This window comes from Pseudorca crassidens, chromosome 11 (genome assembly GCF_039906515.1).
Source record: "Pseudorca crassidens isolate mPseCra1 chromosome 11, mPseCra1.hap1, whole genome shotgun sequence".
Classification (NCBI taxonomy): domain Eukaryota; kingdom Metazoa; phylum Chordata; class Mammalia; order Artiodactyla; family Delphinidae; genus Pseudorca; species Pseudorca crassidens.
The window spans coordinates 579,777-604,146 of NC_090306.1; the positions used below are offsets into that span (position 1 = coordinate 579,777).

Sequence of the window (24,370 nt, forward strand, 5' to 3'; positions counted from 1 at the left end):
CCTGTTCATACTTCCTTCAGCGCTGCACACAAAACCCAAAACTTTCACTTAAAGTTAGGTGTGAGACAAAGTTGGACTCTTGCAGTGGAAATTGGCAGCTCCATCCTTTCCTTGCAGGGCTGTGAAATCAGTCCCTCACTCTCTCTCTCTTGTTTTGACTGCCAGGAGCCCCATTTAAAAGTACTTGATGTTTAATACTTTTATCACTTGGATATGCAGCTCTGATAAAGAAATCAAGTTGGGACACAGACAGATAACACTGCCTAGATTTAAAAACTGTTCCCTCAGTGGCCTCTGCAGGGGCACGTGGTTCCCAGTTCCCATGATGTGATCTTTATTACATAGTTTTTTTTTTTAAATTAATTTATTTTTGGCTGTGTTGGGTCTTCGTTGCTACACGCGGGCTTTTCTCTAGTTGCGGAGTGGAGGCTACTCTTTGTTGCGGTGCACGGGCTTCTCATTGCGGTGGCTTCTCTTGTTGCAGAGCACAGGCTCTAGGCACGCGGGCTTCAGTAGTTGTGGCATGCGGGCTCTAGAACGCAGGCTCAGTAGTTGTGGTGCACGGGCTTAGCTGCACCGCGGCATGTGGGATCTTCCCGGACTAGGGCTCGAACCCGTATTCCCTGCACTGGCAGGCGGATTCTTAACCACTGCGCCACCAGTGAAGTCCCTATTACATAGTTTTTATTCACTGTAAAATTGGTGCCACAGTTATTTAAGAAAAATTGGAAAGTACAAAAAAGTAGAAAATCCTGCGATTTTATCATTTCACTGTAACCAGCCCATGGTTTCTGGTTATATTTCTTTCCGGTCTTTTTTCTTCTTTTTAAAATTCGGTTTCTATTCCTGAGTTCGCGTGTAGCGACTGCCCTGGTCCCTGGAGGCCTCTGTTCCTGCTTCTCCGCGCGCGGCCTCCAGGGACCTGGCGAGGGGCGGGGCCTGGAGGTGGGCCTGGGGCGGAGCCTTGTCGGGGTGCGGCCGGGAAGGGGCGGGGCCGCAGCAAGGTTGAGGAAATGATGGGGTGGGGGCGTGGCCGGGGCGGGGCGCCCGTGGCCGGCAGTGAGGGGGCGGAGCCTTGTCGGGGCGGGGCGGGAGCGACAGGAAGTGGGCATGCGGCGGCTGCGCGCTCCGCCCCCGGAATGTCGGCTTTTTCCCGCCCGAGCCCTGTGCGCAGCCGTCTCGCCGCCTGCCGCCGCCGTGGGAGGTGAGTACCCCCCGGCGTCCCCAGTCCCAGTGCGCTCCATCCCTGGGCCGTCCCCCCCTGCCCCCGCGCGCTCCGTCCCGCTGCTCCCTCCGCGTGAGGCAGACGCGGGTGCGGGCCCTGGCGCCTCCCCGGCTCGCGCTGCCCTGAACACGCTGCGGGCGGCGGAAGTGGATTGTTGAGTGACTTAGTGACCGGAAACCCCGAGAGTTCCGAGACCCTCAGCCAGCAGGCCGGGCGCGGGGCGTGGGGAGCGTTTCTTTCATCCAGCGAGCGGGACACGCTGCGCTGCGGGGGTGGGATGGCCCTCACGGGAGAGGGGGTGGTCTTCACTGAGGGGGCCTCACCCCTGAGACCCTTTCGGGCGACTCCGCCCCGGCCATGCCCCTCCTGCGGGTCTGTCTGCTGCCCAGGCCTCCGTCGGCGGCCTCAGCAGGGGAACGTGGTTCCCAGTCCCATCCCACCCGTCGGGACAAAGGCAGGTCGGGCTGGGGGCTCTCCTGGGCCCGGGTCCCTGCCATCTCCGGGCAAACCCTGAGCCCGCCGGGAGCCACGGGTGACTGTCCCTGGAAGAGGGTCTGCGCTCGAGCTGGGGGAGGGTGGGAGGAGCCCTCCGGCAGCAAGGGTTGAGCTGGCTCTAGGAAGGCACCGCGGGGAAGAGGATGGGGCGGCCCGCGGGGCGGCTTCTGGACTCCTGCCGCGAGGGAGGAGCGCAGCGCACAGGGGCAGCCTTAACGCTGGGGTCCAAGAACGGACTTCTCTGGGCTGCGCCCAGAGAAGGCTCCGCGGGACAGGGTGCTGTGTGGTGGGAATGGCGACGTCGGGACACTGGGATGCAGGCTTTGGAGCAGAGAGCTGCCGGAACAGGGGCTGGGTCCCGTAAGTCTTGTCTGAGGAGGTCAGGCCATCCGAGGTGGACTCTGAGGGGTGGATAGGAGCTTGCCAGCAGTGCGGGAGTGCTGGGGGAGGGTCCCCACTCCCGGGCCTTCGCAGACCCAGGACTGGAGGTCCCACTTACTGCAGATGCGAGCGGCCTGCCCGGAAGCCCCGGCACCCAGGGGCAAGGAGGAGGGGGACTGGCCTGGCGCTGCGGCCGCCTGCCTGTGGCGGGGGAGGGGTGGGGCCTGTGCTCCGATGGAGGAGCACGCGTCGTGCGCCGGTGCCCGGGACGCCGCGTCTGGACTGTCGGCCCTGAGAAGCCTCGCTCCAGAGCTGTGGCAGGTGCTTCTGTGGCTGCGCCTCTGGTGGCCGGATGTCAGGTGGGGGCTGTGGAGGGAGTGGAGGCCCGGAGTGCCCCCCACCCCGCTGGGCCTCCCTTACACAAGATCTGACAGCAGCACCTGGGCCCCCGGGGGTCACGCGTGTGCTCGCCCGAAGCACCCGCGGAGCTCACTGGGCGGGACACGCGGGCAGAGATTTGTGTCTGGACGAATGCTGATCCGAGACAAGACGCTTGAGTACCCTGCCGCCCCAGAGCCCCGGCTCTCCCTGCGGGGCTGCGCTGCCTGGGTTCCCGGCCGCCGCCCCACGTCTCAGCCCTGCTCCGCTGCACCTGTTAGACCCGCGGTGGTGGTGGGGAGGGCCTGGCCTTTCCGCAGACCCCTCCCTGCGGGCAGCCTTGGGGGCTGGGGGAAGCGTGGGGCGGTGCCCTGGACCCGCTCTGGACCTTTTCCCCAGTGCCCGACCCGGTCCTTTCCCTCCTTCCTCTCCCTCCTCTTCCTGCCTGTGATGGGCTGAATGGGGAAGTTTCCAGTGAACAGCAGACGTGATCATCTAGGTGAACCACAGAGCAACCACTTCCGCTGCAGACTGAGTTCTCGGTTGCCTTTTGTGTATTTGTGTCCAGGGTTCTAGAAGCCACCACTGGGACAATGAGGAAGTGGCTCGTTGGCAGTTATCCCCTTCCCTCAGTGTCCTGTCATCGCGGGCGGGGAGGAAACGAGTTCCCTCCGGGTCACAGAGCAGGTTGGAGAGGGGCTGGTCACCTTCAGGCACAGGAGTGCCGTGCGTCCCGGGGACCTTCTGCCGCGGTGGAAGGATGTGGCGGCCGGGAGCGTGGCTACCACGAGTGGCGGAGGGCTCTTCCGGGGCCAGGGGTCCGGGTCACCAGGAGGGCCGTGGGACATCCCTTTTCTTCTCCCTGGCTCCAAGGCAAGGGAGGTTGTTGGGACAGAGGCCCACCTCGACGCTCTGGAGCAGCCCCCCGGCACACGGCCCCTGCGGGCCGTCTTGCTGCACCCTGTGTGCACACACCTCTCGGCCAGGGCCTGTGCAGGTTGGGCGGCGGTGGACGAGGACACTGGGACTCGGAGGCTTTCTGCACTGGGGGTGGGTTTCACTTCTGGGGCTTGTGTGACGGGGTGGCTCCCCCTCTTTATTCCACCCTCCCTTGGGCTGCTTTTTTTTTTAAAACCTCTTTATTGAGATATTTCACATACCATAAAATCTGCCCATTTAACGTGGTTTCCAGTTTACTGTCAGAGCTGTGCAGCCATCACCACAGTCTAATTTTAGAGCCTCTCAACAGCCCCCAGAGAAGCCACGCACATTATCAGTCACCCCCAGTCCCCTTATCCCCACAGCCCCAGGTGACCCTTGTCTACTTCTTTCTCTATGGAGTTGCCTATTCTGGGAAGTTCATATAAATGGAATCATGCAGTCTGTGGTTTTCTGTGACTAGATTGTTTTCACTCAGCATAATGTTTCAGAGTTCATCCGTGTTGTCGCCTGTATCAGAATTTCATTCCCTTTTATGGCCAAATAATACTCCATTTTATGGATCTACTCCATTTTCCTTATCCATTCACCAGTTGATAGACATTCGGCTTTTTGCTACCTCGAATAATGTCACGATGAACATTCGTGTACAAGTTTCTGTGTGGACGTGTGTTTTCATTTCTCTTGTATATATGCATGCCTAGGAGTGGAATTGCTGGGTCTTGTGATACCTCTGTTTAGCATTCTGAAGAGCTGCAGAACTGTTTTCCAAAGTGGCTGCGCTATCTTACATTCCCACCTGCACGGTATGAGGCTCCTGGCTTCTCCACATCCTCGCTACCACTTGCTATTATCCTTTTGGTTCTAGCCGTCCTCGTGGGTGTGAAGGGGTATCTCACTGTGGGTTTTTTTCCTTTCTTTCTTTTTTTGGGGGCCGCGCCGCACACGTGGCTTGTGGGGAGCTTAGTTCCCCAACCCGGGATTGAACCTGAGCCCTCAACAGTGAGAGTGCAGAGTCCTAACCACTGGACCGCCAGGGAATTCCCCTCTCATTTTGGTTTTGATTAGCATTTCCGTAGTGGTTAATGATGTTGAGCGTCTTTTCATATGCCTGTTGACCATTTGTATATCTTTGGATCCTATTAAAATCTTTTGCCCAATTTTTAACTGGGTTGTCTTTTTATTGTTGTTAACAAGAATTCTTTGTATTTTCTGGGTACACGTCCCTTGTCTGGCAAATGATTCGCGAGCACTTTTTCCCGTTCTGTGCGTTGTGTTTTCACTGATCGTTTCCTTTGAAGCACAAAGGTTTTTAATTTTCAAGAAGTCCAGTTTATCTTTTTCTTTCTTGTATAACTTGTTCTTTTGGTGTCATATCTAAGAAATCACTGCCTCTCCCCAGGTCATAAAGTTTTATTCCTTTGTTCTCTTCTAAGAGTTTTTTTTTTAAATGGTTTTAGCTCTTATATTTAGGCCTATGACATGTTTTGAGTTAGTTTTTGTATATGATATGAGGTAGGGGCCCAAATTCATGCTTTCGCCCCTGTGATACCAGCTGTCCCAGCACCACTTGCTGATAAGCCTGTTCTTTACCCTGTCTTGGCCCCTTTGTCAGAGGTCGATGAACCATAAATATTAGGGTTTATTTACGGACTGTCATTTCTTGTCCATTGATCTGTGAGGTTATCCTTTGCCAGTACCACATTGTCTCAGTTACTGTAGGTCAGTCATAAGTTGTGAAGTTGGGGAGCGTGAGTCCCGCCAGTTTTGTTCTTTTTGACTTTGGCTATTCTGTGCCCCTTGCATTTCCTCATGAAACGGGAGCCATTTGTCACTTTCTGCGGAAAAGCCAGCTGGGAGCCTGAGGGTAACTGTGTTGAGTCCGTGGGTGTCTGTGGGGGGCTCCCACTGGCGGAATGGAATACACCTTCCAGTCCATGGACAGGAACGATTCCATTTATTTAGATCTTTACTTTCCTTCCACGATGTTCATAGTTTTTGCTGTACAAGTCTTACATATCTTCTGTGCAGTGTATTCCGAAGTACCTCATTTCTCTTGATGCTGCTCTGTTTCTCGTTTCATATTTGGGTTGTTTATTGCGGGCATGTAGAGGTACAACAGATCTTGCAGAGACTGTGTCCTGCAGCGCTGGTGAACTCATTTATTACTGCCAGGGGTGTTTTAGTGGATTCCTTGGGCTTTCCCATATGTAAGGTCATGTCATATCAGTATCTTAAAGTCTCTCAGTTGCTCCCAGTGTGTGCAGCCAGGATTGAAAGCCAGTGGTTCCCAGGCCTGTGGGATGGAGGGGAGGGCTGAGGAGCAGAGCAATCACTGGGGTTTCTGAGGAGGTGCCCAGCGTCTGGGGAGGCCTGAGGGACGGAGAGCTCGGTGCAGAGGAGCCAGAGAGACAGACCAGCGTCCACACTCCAGCTTCTGTCCTGGCGAATCCAGGTGGCAAGGGGCTGGAAGTGAGGCCACACTGTGTTCTGGGTGAGTGGCAGCTCCCACCCCGCCACGAATCGTCAGAAGGGGCCCACATGGACACTGGCCTGGGCCTCCTGTGGCTCTGCGTTGACCCTGTTCACCCGCTTCGGGGGAAGGACTGTCTACGTGACCTCAGCAGACCTGGCGGGCGCCTTAGAAATCCACGTTATCTAGAAACTGGTTGTATCATCTATCTTACTGGTTCCCTTATTAATTAATGAGCTAATAATTAAAATCTTGGACATGTGTTCATTTTATTGTTTTGTATTTGTATGAAAGTCATGGTTTCTCCCTTTTCTTTGGCTGGCAGTTTTGGAGCCGTCCCTGGAAGCGTGCCGGTGGGTCTCAGCCCCCAGAGGCCACGTCTCAGGGCCAGTGGATGGCTCCCTCTGTCCTGTGTTTGGCTGGGTTTTGCGTTTGCACATGTGCACCAGTTACTCCTTTGGTGCCTTTGCTGACTGTGGTCCTTGTGGGCAGGTGTCAGAGGTCTACTCTGTGTTGAGCGGGAGAGGACAGAGAATCTGGGTGGTCAGACGGTGGTTTGCGTCCTTGGTCTCTTTTGAGCTCAGTTCAGAATTTTTATTTTATTTATTTATTTATTTTACATCTTTATTGGAGTATAATTGCTTTACAATGGTGTGTTAGTTTCTGCTTCATAACAAAGTGAATCAGTTATACATATACATATGTTCCCATATCTCTTCCCTCTTGCATCTCCCTCCCTCCCACCCTCCCTATTTCGTGCCACCACGGAGAACCACTCCTTGGCATCCGGACCCGTGAGCCTTGGTGTTTCTGTGTTTACTCTTGACCTGGCCCTGAAGTTGTGGGACCGACGCCGTGTGCCCTGTGGGTCTGTAGTTCAGCAAGGCCTTGGCCTCTTGGCGTGTAAATGTGCAAAACGTTTTCTCATCATTAGGCAGTTAGGTTGTGAAGTGTCTCAGATTGGAGGAACTCTGTTCTCATTGGCTTATGGACCTAAATAAATGCTTATATAAATATTTCTAAAATTTCCAGAAAATCTGGAAATCTCGTTTCTAATAATTTAAACGCATTAGACTTTAAAAAAATTTTAAATGCACAGAAAGAAACTCAAATTTTATTTATTTATTTATTTTTGGCTGCGTTGGGTCTTCGTTGCTGTGCGCGGACTTTCTCTAGTTGCGGCGAGAGGGGGCTACTCTTCGTTATGGTGCGCGGGCTTCTCATTGCGGTGGCTTCTCTTGTTGTGGAGTGCAAGCTTCAGTAGTTGTGGCACGCGGGCTCAGCAGTTGTGGCACGTGGGCTCAGTAGTCGTGGCTCACGGGCTCTAGAGCGCAGGCTCAGTAGTTGTGGCGCACGGGCTTAGTTGGTCCGCAGCATGTGGGATCTTCCCATACCAGGGCTTGAACCCGTGTCCCCTGCATTGGCAGGCGGATTCTTAACCACTGTGCCACCAGGGTAGTCCAAACTCAGAAACGTTTTAAGAATACAGGTTTACAAACAGACTCACAGGTACAGAGAACAAACCAGTAGCTACCAGAGGGAGAGGGAAGGGGGAGGGGCAAGACGGGGAGGGGATTAAGAGGTACAAACTACTATGTATAAAATAAATAATCTACAAGGGTAATATTGTACACCACAGGGAATACAGCCAATATTTTATAATAATTATAAATGGAGTATAACCTTTAAAAATTGTGAATCACTATGTTGTACACCTGTAACCTATACATCAACTGTGTCACAAAAAAGAATGCAGGTTCACATAATTAAGATAAATCTTTGGCAAATGAGGATAAATTAATAATTTGGGGTTTTAAAAAGCTGTGTCTTTTCTCTGATTTATCAGTATTATACTTAATATTGATTACATGTAATAATCAATATATCAATATAACATTGATACAATACATTTTATTGTAATTGGTTTCCCCCCGAACTTCTACAGGTTTACTTATCAAATCAGCTAATATTACTCTTACATGATGTTTAAAGTTAAGAGAAATGTAAATTTGTTTTCAACTAAGTTGAATAGAATTCTGACATTGATTTTACTTTAACAGTATTCCAGGGTACAGCTTGGACGCACATTAAATTGAGTTAATGATGGCAATCACTGTCTACCTAGGTAATTTCTAAGTAAGACAGGATACCGAAGCATTGCGTACCAGGTGTAAGTTCAAGTGTTTTCAGTGTCCTCAGCAGAGGCTTCGTCTCTGGCTGGTGTCGCTCAGCGTGTCTGCACTGTGGGGACGCCCAGGGCACGTGTGCTGCTGGAGATAGCGTCTGAGTTGTGTGACACCCGGGCACCTGGTTTTCTGTGAAGGAAGGTCAGTCACTTGGGTTGAGTCTTAATTAAAATGGATGACAGAGAAAAACTGTTGTATATGTGCTTTTATTTTCAAGGAAAGGGGGTCTTCACACCCCCCCTCAAACTTTTTGGTCTCTCTTTTACACATAAAAATTACTGAGGACCCTGAAAAGCTTTTGATTAAGTGGTTTTTATCTATTTTCTGTGTGAGAAAGTAAGACTGGAGAAAATTTTCAAATATTGTTGATTTGTTTGAAAATATCAATGCCTGTTGCTTCACGAATATTTTTAAAAGATACTGTATTTTACAAAACAATGTTTTTAGTGAGAACATTGTTTCATGTTTTTGTAAATCTCTTAAATGTCTGAGTCTGAGAAGAAGCTATGAAATCTCACAGTTTTAGCAAAGTTTGCTTATTTTGATGGTCTTGCCTCCTTTACTGTCAAAACGAGTTTTTTTGGGTTTGTTTTGTTTTTAATTGTTTATTTTTGGCCGCACCGCGGAGCTTGTGGAACCTTAGTTCCCCGACCAGGGATCAAACCCACACCCCCTGCAGTGGAAGCACGGCGTCCTAACCACTGGAGCGCCAGGGAAGTCCCCAAAACAATAATTTTTGATGCTTTATGTTTTAAGGGGAAAAACAGCCCCACAAAGAACAAAGGTTGATCACTTACGAGGAGCTTAAGGTTTTCTTAGTTTCGTTCATTGATAACCATGTCCTGTTTCTCAGGCATCCGTGACCCCATCTTAAGTGCCCAAGTGGACTCTGACAGAGCTTCCAAAGGTTGGACCCTGAATTTAGAAAAAAAAATGTTTTCAGGATATCTTTGACACCTAAAACTAGTATTGAGACTTCCCAGAGTGCCCCTGGAGAATCCCACGGGCCGCCTGCCTTATACTCATAGAGAGCGATTATGCAGTCAGTCAGATCTGGCCGAGGTGCCACTGTTGTGAGGCTGCTTTGGTTATGTTTGCAGGAAACCGCCACTCACTGAAATGTTCCAGAAGCGGTGTGCCATATGGGGACGCCTTCATTCTCAGGGGAAACACTGATCGCGGTCTTTTTTTTTTTTTTTCAGTACGCGGGCCTCTCACTGTTGTGGCCTCTCCCGTTGCGGAGCACAGGCTCCGGACGCGCAGGCTGAGCGGCCATGGCTCACGGGCCCAGCCGCTCCGCGGCATGTGGGATCTTCCCGGACTGGGGCACGAACCCGTGTCCCCTGCATCGGCAGGCGGACTCTCAACCACTGCGCCACCAGGGAAGCCCTGATCACGTTTTTTAACGTACTGTACCCCAAAAGAGAATCTGACCCCTTCCGTTCTGATGTTGTCAGTTAGAGAAACACATGAATCACCCCCGGCAGCCTGTGCCCTCTGGGGATGAGTTGGGGCTTTTCGTGTGTGTCCTCAGCAAAGAAGGATGGAATCAGAGACTTGTGGAGAGGACTGGTACTAGGTACTTTGAACTAGTGAAACTTCACAAACAGACGTTTGTGTTCTCCTGGTTTGTGTTCTCCTGGTTTCAACAACTCAGAGCTTCGCCGGGTGCAGGTCAGGGTTTCCAGGCTCTTCTGGGTGCAGACGGCGTGGGCGCAGCTGCTGGGACCCACAGACCAAGGTGGGAAACTGGTGGTTTGCTCGGAATATTGCTGACATTTCCATTTCTGTTTTCTAGACACACGAAACTTTCTCTTTCTTCAACTGTCTGTAACCCATAAAAACCTGGTAGAGGGAAATGACAACTAGTTCTTCCTGACAGAATTCTTGCTAAGTTTCCTCATTTTGTGTGATGGTACCGCTATTTGCATAGGTTCAAAAAGACGACTCTGTGGGGGGTGTTTTCTTTCAAACTTTATTGTGGTAAAATAGATTAAAATTTTACCGTTTTAATCAGTTTAAGTGTACAGCTCAGTGGCGTTAATAGGAATTAATAATTCTCTAGAAAACAGGCACAACTTCTCATGTAAGTGGGGCAAGACGGTGTGTGTCCTCCCGCGTCTGGCTTGTTTTGTTCGGTGTAACATCCTCAGGGTTCCTCCACATCGTCGCAGGCGCCAGAATCTCCTTCTTTGTTGTGTGTGTGGTTAAATATTTATACATAAACTTTTCCACTGTAACCACTTCCGAATGTGCCCCGCACTGAGATGCCACCACCCCCGTCCTCTCCAGGACCCTCGCATCTCCCCGCCCCGGGCCAACAGTCCACTTTCCAGCAGAGAAGCAGCTGCCCTTGTGCGTCTGGCTCGTGTCACTCAGCTCAGGGCCCTCAGGCTCCTCCCTGTGCAGCAGGTGCCATAGCCTCCTCTCTGAGGCTGAACGAGACTCACCGCGGGATGGACACTGCGTCCACCCGCTCACCCATCAGTGGGTGTGGCGTTGTCACCACCTGTGCTGTTGTGAGTGACGCAGCCAGGAGGATAGGTGTGCACGTACCCGGAAGCAGAGTTACTAGAACAAAGGTAATTCTGTGTATAAGTTGGTGAGAAACTGCCTACTGTCCTTTGTTCTTTTTACCAGGATGTAATATAATTGGACAACTTGAGCGCCTTCCTCAGAACGTCCTATTTCTGAATGATGCTTGTGTGATCGACTGTGACAGGCCACTTGTCACAGAACTGAGCTGCCTGTAGGGAGTGAAGGCTACAGAGCCTCCCAGTAAAGCCAGTCTGGCCCTGGGGTCCCCGCCCTCCGTGATGGGAAGGTCGCTTCCTGCAGGCCAGGGAATCTGAGATAAGTGGGGACCCGAGTAAGAGAGGCTGGGACTGAATATATGAGTGGACGATGGCAGAGCAGCCTGCCCGGCCCCTTCCCCCAGCCCCCCCCAGTGACCACCAGCCCGGAGGTCAAGTCAGAGTGCTCTCTGGGACAGTCCAGGGACCTAAAAATAACTTCAGGACTCGATTGATACCCGACAGCTTCTCTCCTTTCTGTTTGTGCCTCCAACGTGGGGCGACACAGAGGACACCATCGCACAGGGAGCCACGGCCAGCGGGCCCCCTGCTTCCCCCGCGGCCTCCTCTGCAAAGCTCCCCACCCACTGCCTGCATTTGAGTCTCTGCCACGTGCAAGTGTCTGGATCCGTGGCCCCTGTTCCCCTGGCTGGGCTTCCTTTTCTCCGCACACATACAGAGGGGCCACAGGTGGAGCCTGTGAACTTGCTTGGCCTGGCGCTCCTGCCCGCCCTCGGGGTAGCAGAGTCCAGCCTGAGCTTCCTGGTGAGAATTTCCAGACAGAAGCTGATCTTGTGGCTTTAGTCGTTGTTTAATCTGAATTTGAAAAAGAAACCTAGGAGGCATGGCTCGTTAATTAACATTCTTATGAGACCCGCCCTGTTTGTGTGTGTCAAAGAATAATCTTTGAGATCATTACCAGTCCGGAGACTGTCAGGAAATCTGTGAAAGACTTTGAAATGGGCAAAAAACCTGGATATTCTGGCCAGCTCACCCCTTTCTTGTCTTTGAGCTATTTTACGCCTCTGTGAGCTGCAGAAAACGGATGCTGATGCAGGTGATTTGTCCATAGAAATACAGGTGCTCTGCCGTGGGTGCTTGTGTGCTGAGTGGTTTTAACATCTTTGTTTCCCCCATTAATCAGTTATATAAAATCTTTAGTAAGTGTTCATTTCAGAAGGAAAAAAGGAAATCCACCTTCTCCAAACCCACTGTCTTTCTGAGGAAAACACCGGGGCCCAGCCATCCTGCAGAGGCACTTTCTCCCGTGCATCCGTCCCGTCTGGGTCAGCATCCGTGTTCTGCTCTCATTCTATATCCTTACATATAGAGGGAGAGCTATAAAGACATGTATGCACAGGTGACCTTCGAACAACAAAGGTTTGAACTGCATGGGCCCCCCTTCTGTGGGGATGTTTTCCACTAGTAAATGCCCCACGGGCTGCTGTTGGTTGAATCGGAGAATGCAGATCGCGGATACAACTACATTCTACGCCCACTGACCCCCGCGTTGTTCAAGGGTCACTATGTAAAGGCATTAAAACATTTGGTGGAAGTATCTGTTGAGGTGGGAAATGAGCACAGTGGATCAGGGCCGCGGGGACAGTGGGGAGGGCGGGCCCAGGCGGAAGGCAGATTTTATGTGAGTTACCCCTTGATGGCGGCCTCCCCGGTTTTCGGAAGCTCGTTCCTGAGAGGGTGTGGTGGAGGCTGAGGCTGTGACTGTGGACGTGGGTTGGCTTCTGCGGCCTTTCCCCCAGGGGCCTGCTCTGTGGCACATTGTCCTGCAGCTCTGCCTCCTGTCCTGGAGGCCCGTGGAGGCCCTCGGGCCAGCGTCCTGCTGCTTCCTGTCTGTCCCTCCAGTTCATCTGCGACCTTTGCATCCTGCCCGGCCCCAGGGTGGGCTCATCCGCTCCCGGTGGGTGGCCTGGGTCCTGGGGATGCAGGCCCCCAAGGCCCCCGCCCGAGCTCCCGGGGTGGTGGTGGGGGAAGCCTTGCCCTTTCTCCCTGGAGAGGAGCTGGTTGTTCTCTTTTTACCCCGTGTATTTCGGAACCGTATGGAAGTTCCAAATTTGACAGTTACTGCCCTACAAGGGGCCCTGCACCCACCCTGTGTGTGTCCTCTTCCAGGCTGCTGACCCGCACCCCTGTGAGCTGGAGCCCACGACGCTGCCTGGGCCATGGACTCGAAGGTCAGATGGGCGGTGGTCCTGGGGGTGTGGGCGGCGGAGCCTCGGATCCCAGCTCTCGGGAGCACAGGGCGGAAAACCCCCTTGTCCCCGCACCGCTTCCGCCCGCTCCTGTGCAGGACAGGCTCAGAGCTATAGCGTCGCCGAGGTCGCGTGGGCCAGTCCCCTGCCTCAGCAGGATGGGGCCTAAATGGCGCCTTGTGCTTTAAGCGAGTTTAAAAGAGAAAGTCGCGCCTGGCCCAGCAGAAGCTCTTCTTCACCTCCTTCCTGTCTTTGCCAGGCAGTGTGGCATCTTCGGGTGCCCAGCCCGGGGCCCTCCGTGTCGCCACCAGCCCCATGGGGGCGGCCGCGGGCCTGAGGACTTACTAGGTGGTTCACGAGCCTGGCCCGGTTTCTGCATCTCTGAGCAGACAGCGCCTGGGGGCTGGGTGTGCGCTTCTCAAACAACCCTCTGCAGGCCTGGGAGCCGTGTGGTTCCCAGCTTAGCAGCTCAGGAGAAACGTCAGCTACTTGAGCAGAAGAGGTTTTGGGCGCTGCCCAGGTGCCGCTTCTCCTGATGACTTCAGTGGGAAAGGGCAGACACACTCCCAGGGCTTTGCTTTCCCCTTTCTTTCCTTCAAGCTGAGAAACCGAGACACAGGCGTGCCCCACAGTCAGGTTCATGGTGAGACATCCAGCAGCTTCCTCTTCCCCCGTCAGAAATTTCACCCTGCTATAGATTTTCTTTTTTCCCTTTGATTTTGTTTCCAGGTTTTTTTAAAATTACAGTAAAATTTACCATTTTAACCTTTTATTTATTGATTGATTGGCTGTGCTGGGTCTTCGTTGTGGTGCATGGGCTTCTCATTGCAGTGCGCGGGCTTCTCTTGTTGTGGCGCATGGGCTCTAGGCGCGCGGGCTTCAGTAGCTGCAGCACGTGGGCTCAGCAGTTGTGGCTCGTGGGCTGTAGAGCGCAGGCTCAGTAGTTGTGGCGCACGGGCTTAGCTGCTCCACGGCATTTGGGATATTCCCAGACCAGGGCTTGAACCCGTGTCCCCTGCATTGGCAGGCGGATTCTTAACCACCGCGCCACCAGGGAAGTCCCCATTTTAACCTTTTTTAAGTGTCCGGCACAGTGGCATTAAGAGCACTCGCGTCGCTCTGCCACCGCCGCCCCCTTTTCTCTGCTTCAGGGACCACACAGATGAGAGGGATGGAGCAGTGTGTGTCCTCTTGTGTCTGCTGATATCACTGAGCATGATGGCTCGGTTTGGTTTTTGTTTTTTTTTTTTTACTGTTTGTATGGCGCTGTTCATCTATACTGTAGCATTCTTTGATTTTTTTTTGATATGTAGAAAATGAGATTGATTTTTTGTTTTGTTTTGTTTTTACTGTTTGTTTGGTGCTGTTTTCTCCAGGTTTGGACACCAGGATTAGTCTAGTTTATCACACACATTGGACAGCTTTCCATCGTTTTCTCTGCACGGGAACTGACTTTATAGCACGAGTTATTTTTGCCTCCTATAGATGAAATCTGTATTATGTCTGGCAAGATTTCCTAAGTCTTGATCATTTCTCTTGACATACTTTTTCCTGTGACCTAAAAGGATAAACAGCTATCACATCTTCCCCCTTCTGAGACATCCATTTCAGCTTGTGTCACTCGTCCGTCCTTGGCTTGTCACCAGCCCTGCTTGTTCTTGGTGTTAAATGCTGTTGGTCTTCTGGACCGGCTGCCTGTGTGGGAGTCCAGGCCAGCCTGTTCTTGACATGCTCAGAACGGAGTCTGTCCACACGCTTCCCAGCCGATGGCACTAAACACTTGGCTCCAGGGCCTGAGCCCTCTCACACCGGATGCTCTCCTTCTCGCCCGGCCACTTCTGTTCTTTGTGTTTCAGGGGTCACTGCATCTGGGTTTGATACCTGACCTGGCGTAGCTGGTGGCAACCGCTGCTGCACGCCCAGACTTTGGACCCTGTTTACCAACCTCTTGAAAAAGACGGTCTGGTTTGGTTCCCTGGGGCTGCAGTAGGGAAACCCCACCGGCTGGGTATTTTCCTGAAGTGTCTGGAGGCCACAAGTCTGGTATCAGGGTGTTGCAGGGTTGGTTCCTCTGGAGGCTCTGAGGAGTCTGCTCTGGCCTCTCCAGCTCCAGTCTCCGTCTGCACTGGCATCCCTGTGTGTGTGTCTGTAAGCCTGCCCCTTTCTCTTGTAAAGACATGGGTCATGGGATTAGGGCCCAGATCCAGGATGACCTGGCCTTAACGTGACATCTGCAAAGACCCCATTTCCAAATAAGGTCCTGCTCTCAGGTCCTGGCGGCCAGCACCTGGGCCTGTCTCTGGGGGACACGGTTCAACCGCAGCCCTGCCTCAGCCCCTCTTCTCTCCTGACCAGGACGTCTCCTGAGGTAGAGACGAAGCACATTCTTCAGTCTCTCAGCTGCCTTGTGCCACTGGCCTCACTGTAAAGGTTTAGTAGAGTAGAGCTTTTACATACATTTCCCCCTTTTAGGAGTAATTCTGGAGAAGCAAAGGCTGAATAGCAATACATAAGCACCTTATTTTATGCATTTCGTTGAAAACAATTTGTCCTCTAAAAACTGTCCTCTCAAAGTTTTCTGATTTTCCTAATCAATATTTTTCTAGTATTTTCTAATGAAAAACATTATGGACTCAGAAGTCAATTTTACCTGCACCTTCATTTTCTCCCCGTGACTGCTCCCAGCCCAGGCCGTGTGTTTCGTGTGTATTGATCTGGGCGGTCTCGGCATCCTAGCCTCTCACGATGCCCTCTCATCCCAGGTCTGGGGGTGACCTGAGCACCCCTGGTCCTGCTCTGCACTTGCCTTCTTGTTGCCACGTGCAGTGGCCCTCCTGGTTCCCCCGTGCTGCTCGTGGGCTTGGCCAGGGGTTAATCTACCTGAGGTCAGCCAGGCCTGCCCAGAGGCAGGTGTTGCCTGTGGTCACTCCTGCCCAGGCTGTATTGAAAATCTGCTTTTGCACAGCACCCTCCTGGGCCCACAAAGGACGTGATGGAAGAGGATGGGCTTCTACCTGCTGGATGCACTCCCAGTGAGCATGGGCTCTGGCTGGTAAAAGATACGCAGGGCCTGGCACAGGCGTGCAGAGCCAGCATGGCACCTAGACACATACGTGCCTGGCCGCCCTCCCCGGGCTGCACCAGCTGGCCGCCGGCAGATGGGTCACCTTCTGCAGGATTGGAGCTTTTCAGCATCTGTACATGGCCCTGCGGACTGGCAGGGTGTCCAGGCCCCGGGCCAGGGAGGCCATCGCGGGCCCGGCTGCCCGGCCTGGGGCCATGTTCCCACAGGACTCTCCTCTCAGGTCAGCAATGGCGCCAGCCCCCAGGATGAGCGCACCACAAGCCTGCTGGTGTTCAGCTTCCTCCAGAGCTGCCCGCACTCCCGTTGCCGCCAGGAGCTGGAGATGCTGGGCCACAAGCTGTCCGTGCGCGCGGCCCACGACGACGAGCTGCAGACGGATGGCAACTGGTGCAGCCACTTCCGTCTTGAGGGGGCGGCAGAGACAGGTAGGCGCCGGGCCAGCCTCCGCGGCCCAGATGCTCAGGTCCACCCCGTGTCCAGCGGAGCAGGCCTCGCCGAGTCCAGGCAGTTGAAACCCACTCGGGCTCCTGAGGATTGTTTGCGTTTGTGCAGCGCCCGTGCTTTACTCCTGTGTATGTTATGGCCGTGACGATCTGCACGGTCACCAGGGCAGCGGGGACCTGGGGCTCTTTTCTTGGGCCGGGCCATCCTCCGTGTGTGGCTGATTCCAGGTGTGCGTCCTGTCCTCCCGGCCTCAGCTTTGGCCACCAGTGCTGCCGCCACGGAGGCCACTGGGAGCTGACGGCTGGGCGCCCCTCTGGCGGTGGGCCAGGCACAGCACCTCCTGGAGCTCCCTGAGGAATTCTCTTGGGTTCCTGAACCAGCCTGTGCGTTGGGGGCAGGCTCCCACGTGTTCCCGACGCGCCCGGGAGGCCTGGGCTGGAGTCTGCCGCCTGGAGGTGGGGGTCACTGACCTCTTGAGGCTGATCTGGCCTCTGGGCCGCCAGCTGTCTCAATTCAGGTAGCCAGCGGCGCAGCAGGGGGTCCCCACCAGCCAGGGTTGCCTTAGGCCCCCTTTGGGAAGGGGCAGGAGTAGCTCTGCTCTCAGATCTGCTGCCCCGGTGGCCCCCATCTGCACCAAGCGCCCCTCAGACCGTGGAGCCTCACTGGACGCACAGGGCAAGGTGGGCGCTCGGGTAGGAAGCGGTGTGTGGTCAGGAGCCTGAGGAGGTGTGGCCACAACGGGCACAACGGAGGCCTGGCCGCCACTTGTCGGTGGATTTGTTCGCTCGGCTGGACGGGAGGAGGTGGGAGAGCGGGGCCGTCGGGGGCTGTGTGGGAGGCGGGTGAGGACAAGCGCACGGGCCGGGCCGCGAAGGGGACCACGGGGGTGGAGCGTGGCCGGGCTGTCGACCCAGGTCTCGGAGGTCTTGGCAGGCGAGTGGTGACCTGTCCCCGAGCAGAGATGGGCGGGTAGTGGGAGGTTTTGGGGTGAGGAGGGCTCGTGTTGGGGTCACACGGACACGTCTCAGTGAGGTCAGGGCTGCAGCCAGGCCCACGGAACTCCACGGGCGCAGGGCTGTGCAGGCACTGCCGGCAGATTCCACCAACCACAGGTTGGAAATGCTTGGGGGGAAAAGTTCCAGAAAGTTCCCCAGAGCAAAAGTTGAATTTGCTGTGCAGTGGCGTTGTATGAGGTGGAGGTGATCACGTGAGGGACGCCAGCCCCTGGAGTTTGGTGCCCGCAGGGGTCCTGGGCCGGCGCCCACCCAGACCCCGAGGGACAAGTGTGCAGGCAGCTAGGCGAGGTTGTTGGTCGGGGTCCAGACCACAAGGCGCGGCACTTGGACCCTCTGGTTTCCCAGCACGTGTAGACGTACGTGTACACTACACGGAGGTGTGTTCAGTGTGCCGTGGCGCTGTCTTAACAGCGTTCGTGCCTTAATTAAAAGGACTTCTTCATTGCTACATGCTAACCATTCTCTGAGCCTGCAGTGTGTTGAAGCAGTGACGTCACTGGTCACCATACAAATATATAATAATGAAAAAGTTTGAAATATTGCGAGAATTACCAAAATGTGACACAGAGACGACACAGAGTGAGCAAATGCTGTTGGAAAAACAATGCCAACAACTCTCTCAATGCAGGGCTGGCTGCCACATGCCTTTCACCTGTGTGATGGGCGGAAAGGGGCTGGAGGTGGGGCGAGTACACTCTTGTGCTGCGGGGAGAAGCAGCAAGGGGGCTGGTCACTCAGTGCCCTGGGTCCCCAGCTGCGTACCTGGGAGTCAGCCCACAGCTGGGAACCCCAGAGCCCATGGAAGCTTCTGTTCTGGGGAGGGGCTGAGATGGTGTCCAGGAAGGAAGAGCGTGGCATCTGGGGAGGGGTGGGGGGGTGGGGAGGAGGCAGAGTCCAGGACGAGAGGCTGCGGAGCCTCTGTCCTGACCGCTTCCTCTGCCGACAGCCGTTGGACGCTGGGCTTCGAGCCCAGGTTGTGGCAACCCCGGCATCCCAGGTCCTTCTCCCGCCCGGCCCCTGCGCCTGGACCCGTGTTCACACTGTCCTCACTGGGCTGTGGATGCAGGACCCACCCCTTTCCTGGAGCAGGAGCGGGGTGTGAGCGGGTCATCATCTGACACACACACCCCCCCCCCTCGCCTTTCTGCACATTAGACTCTGAGACTCGGGAGGAAGTGGTCCGGGACATTGCCAGGCAGCTCGCCCAGATTGGGGACAGGATGGAGTGCAGCATCTGTCCGGGGCTGGTGGCTGGCCTGGCCGCGCAGTTCAGTAACTCGAGCCTGTCGGAGGAGGTGAGTGAGAAAACCCACGGGGCTTGTCCTCTGCCTCCTGGCAGACAGACCAGCGTCCAGGGAGGTTGGTCAGCTCGTGACTGCTGGAGAGAGAGCCAGCCTGGTGAACTGTCTCTCAAAAAGTCACTTGACAGCTGAAAACCTGAAGTCAGACTCGAGTTTGGGGACAGAGCCCCCCAAAGATTAACGAGACGGATGTGACTCTTCCTGAAACATGTTCCACTCCTCTGACCGCTGAGGTGGCGGGGCCCCGTGACCTAGAAACGCCCTCGGGCTGGGCCCGGCGGGTCGAGTCCTGCCTCCGGGAAGGCCCGTCTGTCAGGGAGCCTCCCTCTGAGCTTCGCTGGCCGGCGGATCAGACACAGGCTGATCGTGCCGTTCCTGCTGCCACGTGTTGGCGTGTGGAAGGTCCCTTCTGGTCTGGCGGTGCCTGAGGCCTCTCCTGGCAGGAGGTCGCCATCCCCCTCCCTGCTCCCATGTACCAGGCTGGACCCCTGGGCGGTGGCTGACGTTGATCTCAGGTGCCTCCAAGCAGGAGACGAGGACCCGCCCGCGCACGCGCGGTGGGGGGGTGCCTCGCCTGCCCCCGGCTTTGCCTCCTCCGCTGTTTCCAGCACTTCCCTCCTCCCCGCGGGAGGCTGGCAACCGCGCCTCTGCTTCCACCTGTGCAGGACAGGAGGCGGTGCCTGGCGGCCGCGCTGCAACAACTCACACAGCTCTACCCTGCGGATGTGGACCGCGAGAAGACCCTGCTCCTGCTGACCATGCTCGTGGCCAAAAAGGTGGCTGACCACTCGCCAGCTGCGCTCCAAAATGTCTTTCACACCACGGTGACCTTCATCAGCCAGAACCTTCTCGCCTGCGTGAGGGACTTGGTCCAAAACGTAAGAGCCAGTGGTGGCAGCTCCTGGGCTCTTAAGCCCCCTTGGTGTCCGCCTCTCCCCACCCCGGCCCCCTCTGAGCTCTGGGACCCTCGCTGCAGGGCTGCCTGCTGGGGACAGGCCCCAGGGGAGGTGGTCGCGGCCCTTCCGCTCAGGAGGAAAGGCTCGGTTCTGCGTCCGGGAGTCCGGTTGGTTCTGAGAGGAGCTGCTGTCACAGGGCAGCGGAGGCCGACTGTGCACCCTTCACAGGCTTGTAAGAGCTGCTGGGGGGCGAGCAGGAGAGGGGGCCAGAGGGGCCCACGCTGGGCTTCCCCAGTCTGCTGTCAGCCTCACCTTGTCACAGAAAGGAGTAAAATTTAAATTAAAACATGCTTACCAAGGAGGGTGAGCGGTCAAAAGGGGGTACAAACTGTACACGCCTGTCCTCCACCCAGGATATTAGAAAGTCTGGTGCTTCCGTTTCGTAGACCACCTGGAAGGGAAAGTGGATGTATCTTATCTATAAATTTGGGGGTTTTATGTGTCGGGAGCATTGCTCAGGTGTCTGACCCTCTTAACATGTAGTCGATGAGCCTTAAAAGCATTCTCTCTGCGTGGCCTTCGGTTATACGGGCTTTTAAAAGTAAAAACCGGAGGGAGAACACAAACCCCAACTCGTTGCGAAACCAAGCTGAGCTGTTGTTGGAAGGAGATAAGCCTCTGTTAACAAACAGCTTCCAGACACTGTGGGACTGAAACAGAACCTTGGTCCAGTCCTCTCACCCACTGAGATGCCTCTTGGCACCGTAAGTGACTTGGTGAAAGCTGTGTTTGTTTGCAAAGCCCCAGCTGCACTTCTGCTGACTGTGGCCCTAGAGGCTCAGGTCTAGGGTCCTGGCTCAGGAGGGAGGCTGGCTAATCCCGGCTGTTGTCCTTTCTTGCTCCAGGAGATGGACTGAAGGGACGACTCAACAAAAGTGCGACTGGTTACAACTTGAGATGGTGACAGCGGTGTAGCTGTCTCCACAGAGATGGAGCCTCGGCCACTTAAACGTGCTCAGAGAAGACAGGCACGAGGTGGCAGCTGTGTCTCACCATTTTAAAGCCAGAGACCATTTAGGAATTTCTTCATGTACGTGTGTGAGTGTTTCACATCATCTACATCCATCCACACACTGTGCCTTTACCTAATGTCTGCTGGAAAGGTCCCCGCCGGAAAATCAGATCTAGAAGCAGATCGTGAGTTCCCTGGTGGTCCAGTGGTTAGGACTCCTCTGTGCTTCCACTGCAGGGACCAGGTCTGATCCCTGGTCGGGGAACTAAGATCCCACAAGCTGCAGCCAAAAAAGAAAAAAAGAACAACAAAATGAAAGCAGGTTGACAAATAAAAGGCAGAAGAAAAAGAACACACAATGTTTTTTTGTTTTTTAAAAAAACCCACTTGGGACTGTCCTGGCGGTCCAGTGGTTAAGACTCCGTGCTTCCACTGCAGGGGTGCAGGTTTGATCCCTGGTCAGAAAACCAAGATCCTACATACCGTGCAGTGCAGCAAAAAAAAAAAAAAAAAAAAAAAAGCGCACCCTTGGTGGTGGTGGTGGTGTTACCACAGGCAGTGCCGAGTGTGAGGGGACCAGGGATTGGAGAGGGAATGCATGGACCTCTTACAAGTGATAAATTCCCCTCAAAACAGGGACACCTTCATAGTAAGGAAGTGCAGTCTTTTTTTTTTTTTTTTTTTAAGGTTTCATAGAGAGGTTTAATGCTGTGTGTGTTCACATACCAAAGCTAATTCCACCAGCACAGGAAATCTCTCACTGTATATTTCCTCGAGGTTCATCCCAAGAGCCTGGGCCATTCCAGATGCAGATGGAAGAAGGCAGCACCACCAGATACCGGAGGGGTCCAAGGGGATGGGTTTAATTAATCGTCTTCCTTGAACTTGCCGTTGATGTAGGGCACCCGGTCCAGAATCAGTCAGTGGCCCATACCAGCCCCACGGCTCCCATAGCGCCCCGCTGGCCCACTGTGGGTGACCGGTTTCTGGCCAGCAGCATCGTGGCTCTGTCCCGGCTCAGGGTGACCCCGGCCCCGCTGGCTCAGGCGCACTCGGTCTTCCTGTTTAAAAACCAAGCAGCACAAGAGGTTCTGGACTCGAACGTTTAACAGGAAAATCAGACTTTTGTGTGTTTGACTTTTTCACCGTGAATTCCTTCTACTTGAGTCAGGAACCACAGGCATTTAAAAGACGTGGAGGTAATTTCAAGGCCTATGTCAACCAGTTTCCAAAATCATGTAACTAAACGCACCCTTTTCTCTTTCCAAGAAGTCAAGGTTTTGATAAAAATTTTAAGCTACTGGAGAAGCTACTGCATCTGTCCTGTGGGGCATGTCTGTGAAGAGTCTTACGCTTTCATCTTCAGCCGTGCCCCCAGCTCATCTGCACCTATCTCTAGGCATAAAGGTGAAAGAGCAGTTAGACAGCATTTGTGGTGGCTCCCTTTTCTAGACACACAGTCAGTATACAAGTAATAACAGGGACTTCCCTGGTGGTCCAGTGGTTAAGAATCTGCCTTCCAGTGCAGGGGATGCAGGTTCGATCCCTGGTCGGGGAACTAAGATCCCACATGTCGCGGGGCAACTAAGACCCGATGCAGCCAAAAATAAATTTAAACAAAACAAAACACTATAGTCCAATAAAATTTGAAAAAAAAAGAATACAATAACAAAACGCAATCACTTAGCACCAGAGTAAACCAGAGTACTTACGATTAGAAGCAATAGAGCCCGGTCTGTTCCGAGCGCTAAGTGTTTACTAGGATTGGTCTGCGTCCAAGTTCAACGGTGGGTAGGGTCCAGGTCTCACATCACCAGTAATAGAAACGCCCTCGTTACTGTGACCATGATGCTCTGGGGAAGGACAATTCGAACACGAGTAATTAAGTACTGATAAATACGTTGTTACCAAAACCACTTCCCTGTTCCCTGAGTTTAAACTTACCAGAAAAGAAAAATGACTCCATGGTTCAGCGTCGAACACAGCACCCCAGGGCTGGGTCTCAGGCTGACACCTGCAGAACGCTGCAAGTCCTAAAAGCAAGTAGGTGTGGCTGCGCCTCTGGAAACAATCTTCTAGGTTTAAAGGGCTCATGTCACCGTGGAAACAAACAGGGTGAATCACACATGAACACAGACACAGGGATCAGTCAGTACAATGTGTCTCAGCAGGGAGACAGTTTCTTCCAGGCCCAGGAGCAATTTAAACTCAAGTAGTCAACTCTATAAACTAATGGAAGAGAAAGGAGCTCTAAAGCACCAAATCATCCCAGACTATCTCTTACAATACTTTAAAGTTTTCAGGGACCTCCCTGGCGGTCCAGTGGTTAAGAGCCACGCTCCCACTGCAGGGCCACGGGTCTGACCCTCGGCTGGGGAACTAAGATCCCGCGTGCCGTGTGGTGCAGTGAGTAGGTAAATAAATAACGTGTCACAGCATCTTCACCTGCCACTGTTTTGCGTACATTAATACAGTAAGCCACCGTTTTAATGCAGTTTACACACGTTTTGGTGTCAATTTTTCCAGACCGAGTCACATACACTTTCCTGATCATAAAGCAAGATGGCCGCTCTTCGCCCCAAGCCAGCGCCATACAGAGCTCCCAGCCTTGAGCGCGCCCTGGCCGCCAGGACTCGGGCACACCCTGGAAATCGGCGCATTTTACATCACCCCCTCGCGGGCAGAATTGAGGTGTTTTAACTAAGGGAACGCTTCATCCTGCTTTTGAAGTATTTGAATTAAGTGATGGTTAAGAGAACCAAAGGTGCTCGGCATCGCTGAAAGTCCAGAGACATCCGGTGTACTCAGACCGGCCCCTCAGGAGCCGGCACTGACTGCTGGGCGGCAGCCCCGGAGCCACTGCTATTCTCCAGCAAGTTCACTAGCTGTGCGAGTGGGCCTTTGGGTGTTGCTAGCGTGCTTACAGAACCTGCAATCAAACCACATAGGTACGCACGTAAGATGACAAGGCTGATGGTCTGGAGGCAGCCCTCCCGGGTCGAGGCAGGGGGTTGCTGTGTGAACATCAGTGTCTTCAAGGCTCATTTCATTACATCCTCTGGTGTCTGCTCCCCGCGCCGCCTGCAACAGAGCGCCATTCACAGAGCTGCGCTTTGCTGCATTCCCCCAGCGAGCACAGAAGGCCAGTGATGAAGGCAAGCGGAGCCGGAATAACCCACAAGCCAGCTGTGCGGGCGAGCAGAGGGACCTCACACAGGAAGAGGGTGTTACCACGGTGACCGATTCACCACAGGCCTTAGGAGGGATGATAGCGTCAGAATCCGTAATACGCAGACCGCAGCCAAGGAACAAGTCAGGTAGAAAGAGGCACTTTTAACCTGAAGGAGGAAATGAACAAATGTGACAGCAAGGAAAACACAGCAGGTCTAGGAAAACAGTAAGTTGTCATTTCCTTCGGTGCTGACCAAGAACCCAGCCGCTTAGTACAGTTCTCTCACCAGAAATCGTCGTCCAGACGTAGCAGGGAGGGGCCCACCTCCTGGCTCTCCCTGGGGAAGGAGGCCAACACTTGCTCTAAATAGCTCGCGGGAGGGTGCGGTGTGGCCGTGAGGGGCGGCGGGATTGGCGGCCCTGCGGATGCCTGGGGAACAGCCCCCTGGGCTACAGCAGCGCTTGCGGTGTAGACGGGACGGTGGAATAATCGTCTTGTGCGAAGAAAGGGGAGATGCGGATCAACACTTCAGCAACGACTTCCCGATTAGGTCGCGCTCCCAGCGTCAGCTCCCAAGACGTGCC

At 54.1% G+C, this 24,370-nt stretch overlaps 1 protein-coding gene and 1 long non-coding RNA gene across 5 annotated transcripts; one reads left to right on the forward strand and one right to left on the reverse strand.

Moving 5' to 3' along the window:
* The first annotated feature begins 1,088 nt into the window (after nt 1-1,088).
* On the forward strand, nt 1,089-20,963 carry BID (BH3 interacting domain death agonist). Of its 4 annotated transcripts, XM_067755949.1 has the most exons (6): nt 1,096-1,204; nt 12,781-12,842; nt 16,166-16,370; nt 18,561-18,700; nt 19,372-19,584; nt 20,508-20,963. In XM_067755949.1, the coding sequence occupies exons 2-6, from the start codon at nt 12,831-12,833 to the stop codon at nt 20,517-20,519; spliced, it is 582 nt and encodes a 193-aa protein (XP_067612050.1). In that variant the 5' UTR covers nt 1,096-1,204; nt 12,781-12,830; the 3' UTR covers nt 20,520-20,963. The 4 variants fall into 4 exon arrangements, with proteins under 4 accessions (XP_067612052.1, XP_067612050.1, XP_067612049.1 ...); XM_067755948.1 differs by having other exon boundaries at nt 1,120-1,204; nt 12,781-16,370; XM_067755950.1 differs by lacking the exon at nt 12,781-12,842 and having other exon boundaries at nt 1,122-1,204.
* On the reverse strand, nt 6,977-23,211 carry LOC137233423 (uncharacterized). The gene is made up of 7 exons (XR_010947405.1): nt 22,559-23,211; nt 22,327-22,467; nt 21,341-21,675; nt 20,748-20,894; nt 19,958-20,053; nt 8,875-8,992; nt 6,977-8,206 (listed from the first exon to the last, which is right to left on the reverse strand). It is a non-coding gene; the product is annotated as an uncharacterized lncRNA (long non-coding RNA).
* Nucleotides 23,212-24,370: the final 1,159 nt, after the last annotated feature.